This window comes from Ursus maritimus, unplaced genomic scaffold (genome assembly GCF_017311325.1).
Source record: "Ursus maritimus isolate PB19 unplaced genomic scaffold, ASM1731132v1 scaffold_24, whole genome shotgun sequence".
Classification (NCBI taxonomy): domain Eukaryota; kingdom Metazoa; phylum Chordata; class Mammalia; order Carnivora; family Ursidae; genus Ursus; species Ursus maritimus.
Window position 1 is genome coordinate 11,848,082 of NW_024424897.1, and position 8,915 is coordinate 11,856,996.

General features: G+C 51.8%; 1 protein-coding gene across 1 annotated transcript in view; it reads left to right on the forward strand.

Annotated features, from left to right (window-relative positions):
* The first annotated feature begins 590 nt into the window (after positions 1-590).
* RGS9 (regulator of G protein signaling 9) overlaps positions 591-8,915 on the forward strand; it is a 67,927-nt gene continuing 59,602 nt past the window's right edge. Inside the window, exon 1 of the mRNA XM_008693654.2 lies at positions 591-735. Coding sequence (XP_008691876.2) covers positions 679-735 — 57 coding nt within the window. The 5' untranslated portion in view covers positions 591-678. The remainder of the gene's footprint in view (positions 736-8,915) is intronic.

Consider the following 8,915-nt stretch of genomic DNA (forward strand, 5'->3'; position numbering starts at 1 on the left):
AATCCACTTATGATTTGTTTCCCTAAACACCGCTAAACCTTTGTTAAGGACTAAGCACTGTGTTACACATATCCCCATTAAAGGATATAGCAACCCGTCTGTTGGATATGACCATCCCATTTTTCACTTTTATCTTTCAGGTAAGGAAATTGAGGCTTAGAATTTAAGAAACTTGCCCAAGGTTGCCCTGCTAGTTAGTGGCAGAGCTGGGATGGGAAAGACCATTTTTTTCCACCGCGCTCATTAGTGAGGCTGCTTTGTCTCACTTCTGCACATAACTCACTTCTGCCCCAGATGAAAAGGCAGCTCTCTGCGACAGATCCTCCCACTCTCGGGGGCGGACACTCCCGGGTCTCACCTGAGGCTCCCCGGGGTCCCGCCGGGACCAGACCCCGCCCCCTGGCGGCAGGTGGGCGCAAGCGCAGCGCATGCTAATAAGCCCGCGGCGCGGCGCGCTCATTGGCTGGCGCGGATTCCAGTGGCTTTCCCGGGGCGGGGGCCGAGGCAGAGTAAAGGGGCGCCGCCGGCAGCAGCAGCAGCCGCCCCCGCCCCGCACTCCGGGCAGCCCTCCTCCCCCGGGACGCCGGGGCGTGTGCGGGCCACGCGGGCGCCTTCGCCGGGGGCTTCCCCTCCTGTGGTCCGCTCGGGTTCTGCTTCTGAATCCATCCAGGGTCCGGGATGACGATCCGACACCAAGGCCAACAGTACAGGCCGAGGATGGCATTTCTGCAGAAGGTGAGCGCGGTCCTGTGCCCTGGGCCCTGGGCGGTGCGCGGGGTGCCAACTCTGGGAAGTGTCCGCGGAGATGCTGGGGAGGCGCGGGGCATGTGGCCGGGAGTGGAGGGCATCCCTGTGGTCCGTTAGTGCTGCTTGGTGTTATTAAATGACTTACTTGCTGTGTGTTTGTGCGTGCGTGTGTGTGCGTGTGTGTGTGTGTTTTAAAGACTATAATGATTAGGTTTCCACGTAACCTGTTTGTAGTGGAGACTCTGAAGCCAGGGGCGATGGTCCGCTGGAACCTGGAAAACAACCTGTTACTCTGGAGAGGAGGGCGCCAGAAGGCTGTTCAGCCGAGGCTGTGTCAGATTTCAGACAGAAGCCCGATATTATCCTAAGATTCCCAGAGGTTGAATGAACATTTTTGCCATTTTTCGAATCCCAAGTTACAGTATTTTTAAGTAGGAGTGTGTGTGGTGCGTACACATAGACCACAGAAATGGTGTGATTTGTAGGGTAATTTGTAATTTTGTAAGAGCCCCTCGATTCCTCATTCAAGTATGTGTATTTGTGGATCTCGGGTCTGTCTGGCGGCAGAGGTCAGAGCCTTTCCCTTCCATTACAAAGGCTTTCCCAGACCAAGTGGACAGGCACAGGGTATCCATCCGTGGACACTTGGGATGCGGTATGTACCTTGTAGGGTGATGTGTTGGGTTCCAACTGGCTCATTTTTGTTCTAGACTTTTGAGATAACCAGTGTCAGAGGAGATGGACAAAGGATTAGGTCCCAGGTCACTTGCCCAGCCTTCATCCCATCTACAGCCATTTTTCACGGTGTAGTCCGCCTTTTTAGGCTTATCTTGTTCAGTAGAATTAGCTGAATGCTTTGTGACAATTAAGAGCCCTGCCCTGAGCCCTTAGAGCTCAGCAGATTGGGGTAGTTGGTGACCAGCTGTCCTGATTTGACCAGGACTTTCAATGCTAAAGTCTGGACAGTTCCAGGCACAATGGAGACAGTTGGTCACGCGTGGACCACCTACTTCAAGAAGCTGATGCGTATTCCAGATAGTACAGCTGTGAGGATAACCCATAAAAAGAATCCTTAGAGCCTGTATTGCAGACACCAGTTCCTAAAAGCAGAAGAAACCACCTAAGTCTGATATCTGAAAGCCATAAATCATTTCCAGGATTCTCCCGGGTCTGCCCTCGTCTCCCAGACAGGGCGGCTCTGGCTTGGAGGCTCAGAGGGCAATGGTCTGGAGACATTCTGTTTTCCGACTCTTGACACTCTTTTCCATCACGACTGTTACCTGGTAGATTTTCCTCTCTACCTGGCCTTCTTTTTTTTTTTTTTTTTTTTAAAGATTTTATTTATTCGACAGAGATAGAGACAGCCAGCGAGAGAGGGAACACAAGCAGGGGAGCGGAAGAAGCAGGCTCATAGCGGAGGAGCCTGATGTGGGGCTCGATCCCATAACGCCAGGATCACGCCCTGAGCCGAAGGCAGACGCTTAACCGCTGTGCCACCCAGGCGCCCCTCTACCTGGCCTTCTGACCGGTGTCTTGGTTTCCAGCCTCCCTCTATACCCGCAGCCTGCCTACCTCCACAGTATGCTTCATAAGCACATTGATTTTCTTCCTTAAGCTAACGCTGATCTCCTCAGCCTAAAACCCTCCGCTGGCTTCCCACGTTCACAGGATTAAGAACAGCCTGCTCAGCGCAGGCCCTCGGGTCCTGCTTCGACCCCCTCTCTCTTTGCCTCCCACCGACCTGCCCTCCAGGGAAACAAAACAAAGCAGCCACAGTCCTCAGTGGGGCTCCTGCCTCAAGGACCTCTCTGCCTTTCTAGGAACCCTGTGCCCGGTCATACGTCAGGCTCTTTCCCGAGAAAGCCTTTTCTCCCCTTCTCACCTGCCAATTTCCCCCTCTTCCGCTGTGAAGGCCAGTTCTCCCCAGCCCCTGGAGCCGAGCCACTTCTTTCGCTGCCCCACAGACTCTGCCCACAACCCCAGGACTGCTTTATCCCTTTGCCTTGTGGGGAGGGACCCGCCTGTTTGTGTATCCTGAGGTCCCCAGAGCTCAAGAGCCCTGCCAGGGGGTCCTTCCCGAAGAGGCTGCTGAACTAGATGTCCAGCCTTCAGGAGAGGGACGCAGACCAAAGGAATGTGGACATGGGTGCAGTGTCATTCACCACTCAAGGAGTATTCGATGAAATATTCAGTGAATATTTATAAAGTGTGCTCTGCCCCATAGTGGGGGCTTTCATGCATTATCCCAACTGGTCCACAAGACGGACGTTATCATCACCATTTACAGAGAAGGAAACTGAAGGTCAGAGAGGTGACTTGCCCCAGTCATATAGCCACTAAGGGGCGGAACCAGGAAAAATACAGGACTGACCGTCATCTGTTGCCAAATGCGATATTATGCTATGAGCTTGGGGCGGAGAGGAGGCTGTGGGAAGGCCTGACTTAAGTGCGTGGGGGACGTGGAGCTGAGAACCAAAGGATAAGTAGGGGTTCTAGGCAAAGAGAAAGGAAAGGATGTTCCAGGCAGAGGGAATGGCATGCGCTAAGTGTATGTGTGACATACAGTGGACCGCTCCCTATGGCTGTGGCACGCGTGGGCTCCTGTTCCAGTGCTGGCCCGTCCCCTCTGCGATTTCCAGATTACCATCCCTGCCAGTACCAGTCGCTGCTGCCCTTGGGAAACACCGTGGCATTGACTCTCCTGGTGTTGTGGGGAGAAGCCTTCTGTTAGATGCTGTGCTTTCCGGTGTGGCTTCTGGCATCTGCTTTCGCTTGGAAAGGGAGTGCGGAAACAGAAATATTAGGAGGTGTGGGCAGAGCAGGGTATCTTTTGCTTGCATCCTTCTTTCATTCAACACGCATACATAATCGTGTACTTATGTGCTAGGCACCGTGCCAGGGGCTGGGGACACTGTGGGGATTAAGACGCGGCCCCTTCCTCCCAGAACTTAGAGTCTAACAGAGAAGATGGATGCATAAATAAGGAGAGAAGTGTTCTCAAGATCGCGGCAGACCTTGTTAGAGGAGCTATCCCCCCCACAAAGATATGCATATACGTATCCCACAAAGTGGGGGATGCTTCGTTCTGCCGGGGTGATGGCATCAGGAGAGGGGTCACAAGGGGGGGGGTTGTAACTGAGTTGAGGTACAAGAAATTAGTTTTCGTTGCCAGGAGGATGGGAAGATGAGCATCTGTTTAGGCAGATACAAAACAGACGTGGCAAACAGCACGCTGGTGTGGGAGAGCCATCAGGGGCTGGGAGAGCTGGACGTTGGTGGGTCTTAAGGCTGTGAGTTCGGAAGGGCCCAGACCTGGGGCTTTGGACGTCGTGCTTACGAGTTGGATGCTTTCTGCGTTCCGTGAGAAGCTATTTGGTGTTTTAAAATGAGTCGGTTTACGTGCTAGAAGGATGATTCTGGTTCGAGGGTCCACGTGCTTCTCTACGCTGGCCACACTTAACGATAGATTGATACCAAGTATCCGACCTTAGAGTTTTTGATTTACTTGCCAGGTCATTAAGTAATGAAGCGCAGTGGAGTCCAAGCATTGGTGTTTTCAAAAAAGCTTCCAGGATTTGACCGTACAGCCGAGCCGAAACATCCTGGGGGTGTTTGGCAACATCTGGAGACATTTGGGGTTGTCATATCTGGAGACGAGGGTGCTGCTGGCATCCGGTGGGTAAAGGCAGGGGTCCTGCTAGCCAATGCACAGGACAGCTGGCCCCACAACCAGGAATGGTCTGGACCCAAATGTCAGTAGTGCTGCGGCTGGGGACCCTGGGCCGGAGGACACACTGGGGGTTGGAGACGTGCCAGTCGAAAGGCACATGCCAGGAAGGCAGAGCCTGACGGTCCAGAGGGGAGGTTCAGTGATCCCAGGAAGCAGGATTTAGTGGGCAGGTAAGACATACCTCAGAAACAAAAGCAGAGTCAACGGAAGTTGGCCGCTATTGTCTGGGGCCATCTAGAATGTCTCTTGGGCCTTTGACCAGGGTGGGGAGAGCAGGACTTGGGGAAAGACCCCTGAGTGCCGATGAGGGTATGGGGCTCACGAGGGTGTTCGAGACGGCAGGGTGAGGTGGCAGGGGTCAGCTGGCCTCTGTGTGGCCAAGCCGGTTAGCAGGAGTACCTTCCTGTCTGTTAGCAAAACAAGCCGGTGGTTCCGGGTCACTCTGCCCCTCTTTGTATAGAGAAGGACTGATTATTATCATCCCCCTGGGAGCCTTCTCCGGCTTGAAGGAAAATTCCAGCCCCAGAGATCTTGCACAGTGAGTGACAGCTTCTTAATGTGAGGAGCGGCGTGGGTGTGGAGGGTGGGATGCCGGGGCCGTCAAAGCCATCGTGTCTGCTCCTCTGGGATGTCGGGGTTCCCTGGCTTCTGGGAGAGGAAATGTGGGCCAGCAACTGCCCCCCACCCCTGTGCCTGTCCCCCAGCGCGGGGTCCCAGGCGGCCCAGTGCGGCCTGGCTGTGCGGCCTGTATTTGTGCCTGGGAACGAGATTTGGCTGAGTCTGGTTGGGAGTGGGCCTTGACATTTGCCGGTGGGGATGGCCGGCCTCGGCCTCATCTCCCGGGGACGCCCACGGGACACCAGGGGGAGGTGTGAGAGTTGGCAGCCTTTTGGAGTAGAAAGGCCAGGGCTTCTCGCTGGCTCTCTGGAGAACTTGGAAACAGTTGGGATTCTCTCCTCTCCACGATGGACAAAGGGGTTTTTCTCTTGGGGTGGATGATGGAACGCAGAGTCTACCCTTTTTTTCGGGCCGCCATGACAAAGTACCATGGGCTCTGTGGCTTCAACAACAGAAATTGATTTCCTCACAGCTCTGGAGGCTAGAAATCCGAGACCAGGCGTCGGCAGGGCTGGTTTCCTTGGAGGCCTCTCTCCGTGGCTCACCGACGGCCGCCTTCTCCCCGTGTCCTCACATGGCCTTCCCTCCGTACGTGTCTGTGTCCTAATCTCCTCCTCTTATGAGGACACAGTCGTACCGGATGAGGGCCCACCTAATGACCTCATTTTACCCTCATGGCCACTTTAAGACCCTCTCTCCAAATACACTCACATTCTGAGATACCGGGGATTAAGGCTTCAACATACAAATTTTGGGGGACACAGTTCAGCCCATAACAGAGTCTCTCATTGTTTCCCTAGGTGACTGGGGAGACCCCTTAGAGGAATTTATAGGAGGAAAGTTCTAAGGAAAATTGATTGGAACTGCACTGGGCTGAACGCCTTCAAAATGTTCCCAAGGTTCATGTGATGCTCCCTCCTCCCACCGGCCCTTCTTTTCTGTGAACGGTGACACACCTGCTGGAAGGAAATGTGACTCCCCTCATTGTGTTTTTAAAATAACTCTCATTATTCCTCCCCTGAAGATTATTTTCAAACTCTTTATAACTAGATCTTTTCCCCCCCCCTTAACTCGAAGAAAAGAAATCCAATCCACTGACTTTCTCTCAGAGGAACTCAGATTTCTAACTCATAAGGCAATTTCTATTTTTTCCCCAATATCTGGGCCCCCTGTTTCTGTGAAACATGGCTGTTTCATCCAAAAAGTTTTTGGACAAATAGGGCATTTTATCTGGCAGCTAATGTGGGAAAGGGGGAGGCCGAAGTCCACACCTCAGAAAATCGGGCACTTCTTGGAGTAGCCTATAAATTTGCAGAAGGAGCTGAAATGGATAATTTCTGTTCCCGAACAATCTGCGAGCCGAGGAAGTGTCTGGGCAGGTGCGGCATGCCCTCAGCCTTGCTTCCCTGCGTGACCCTTCACCTCCACAGCAGCTGGGTCAGTCTCTGTCGATCACTCTTTTTTAAATTGTATTTTATTGTGGTAAGAACACTTATTGCGAGTATCTACCCCCTTAAATTTTGAAGTGTGCAAACCATATGGGAGAGCAGATCTCTACAGCTTCTTCACCTTGCTTAGCTGAAACCTGATGCTTGGTGGTTGGCCAGGCCCCGCTTCCCTTCCCCCAGCCCCGGGCACCACCATCCTTCTCTTTGATTCTATGCATTTAGGTACCCCACCTAAGTGGGATCATGCAGTCCTTCTGCGACGGGCTTACTGCACTTAGCAAAATGTTCTCCATAGCAGATTGTTCTCCGGGGTCATCCCTATTGTTGCAGTTTCCTTCTTTTTAAAGGCTGACGAAGGTTCCATTGTATGTCTCTACCACATTTTCCTTATTCATTTGTCGATGGACATTTAGGCTGTTTGCACGTCGTGAACAGGGCTGCAGTGAACATGACTGCTCATATCTCTTCGAGATCCCGATTTCAAGTCTTTTCAGTACACACCCAGAAGTGGGATTGCTGGTCATTCTCTTTTTAATTTTTGGAGGAGCCTTCATACTGTTTTTCCATAGCAGCTGCACCATCTTGCTTTCCCACCGACAATGCACAAGGGTTCCAAGTTCAGTCTCTCCACTTTCCTGTGTAGAGAAGCCCAGCGCCTTCTCAGACGACCCCTCCCTTGGAGCACAGCCCCATCCTCACTGTCTAGGAAGATCCCCTTCGCCCTCCACGCACACTTTTTGGGAGATCTTCTCAGCCATCCTTCTCGTGCCTTGGCTCCTGCTGCAGTCAGCACCTTCCCCTTTATTTGGTGCCTAATTCAGTCTGCAGTTGCTGTCTACGAAATAGTCTGTAGATCGCATCATAGTAAGTGCTCTACACCCTTGAGCTCAGCTAATCTTCACGACAGCCCTCTGATGACACAGGTCATATTGCAATCTCTATTTTACAGAGAAATGAGTCTTAGTGAAGTTTAGCAATTTCCCTAGCTTCTACCTTGAGCAGGGATCTGAGCTGGGCTTTTTCTGCTCCCAGATCTCTAGCATTTATCTTAGTTATCTTTTTATTTTCATACAAATGTCTTCCCAGTCCTCTGTGGGCTTGGAGGATGTCTTTTACCTTGTAGTATCACCCCCACAGTGCTGTGCACTTAATCGTGCTCCATAAATACCTGTGTTTGAACGGCGAGGAGAACAGGGTTTTTATTCCCAGTCATCTAAACACAGCCGCGCATGCAAAGTTTCAAAGATGCATTAATTATGCAAAAGCTACTAATGTTAATGATTCCAACCAGAGCCACTAACATGAATCTCTCCTGATGAAGTATGTATCTTTTTTAAAAAAGATTTTATTTATTTATATAAGAGAGAGAGTGAGGTGTGGGGGGAGGGGCAGGTGGAGAGGGAGAAGCAGACTCCCCACTGAGCAGGGAGCCCGACTCGGGGCTCGATTCCAGGACCCTAAGATCATGACCTTAACCGACGGAGCCACCCAGGCGTCCTGATAAAGTATATATCTTTATGAGTATATAACATATCTGTCCTTGTAAAGCATTTTTACACAATTACTCAATGAGATTCTAAGAGATTACAGAAGTGTGTCAGTTACCTGGACACAGACTATCTGCTGTCCCCATTTCAGAGAGGTTCAGTGAAATCCCACAGGTAGTAGAGAAAGGAAGCCCCATGGAACCATGAGAACCATGGGTTTCTTTTCTTTGTACCACAGCCACGGTGCAGCGTCTGAAAGGACTAGTAATTGTAAAGGGCTGTACGGAGCGCTGGAGTGTTGTTTTATTTAAAAGCAGGAGAAGAATGATGAGATAACCAAGTCAGTTAAATTGAGGGGAAGCAGGTGAAGCAGTGACCTGTTTTGGTTTGGGGAGCGGCCGGAACTGGGCAGGTCGGTTTTGAGGTGCAGCCCTCCAGGAGGATACGTCCAGCTCTATGCAGGAGAGGGTTTCTGGACGGAGAAGGACGGGAAAGGTTTTCGTTCCTGCTTGCCCGTTTGTATTCCGTGCTTCTGCTCCTGCTGTCCCCGGAGCCTGGAATGCACTGGTTCACCATTCCCCCCCTTCTTTCTGGTGTCTGATTCCTATTCATCTTTTTAAGATTCACTCCACCAGTCGCCCCAAAAACGATTTTTTTATTAACAAAATAAAATAAAGAGCATCAGGGCCATCCTTGCGGATGCCTTCCTGTGGTTCACTCCCCCCGCCCCGCCGACAGCTCATGGGTTCGCTTTGCTTCAGCTCTCTCTCCGATGCGCATGACTAATTCATCTCTCTGACCCTTATCTCTTTCGCACTTGGGACGTTCATTTCCCGTCACCTGTCGGACACTGTGGCTAGCTCGGCCAGCATCCCGAGGCGGGAG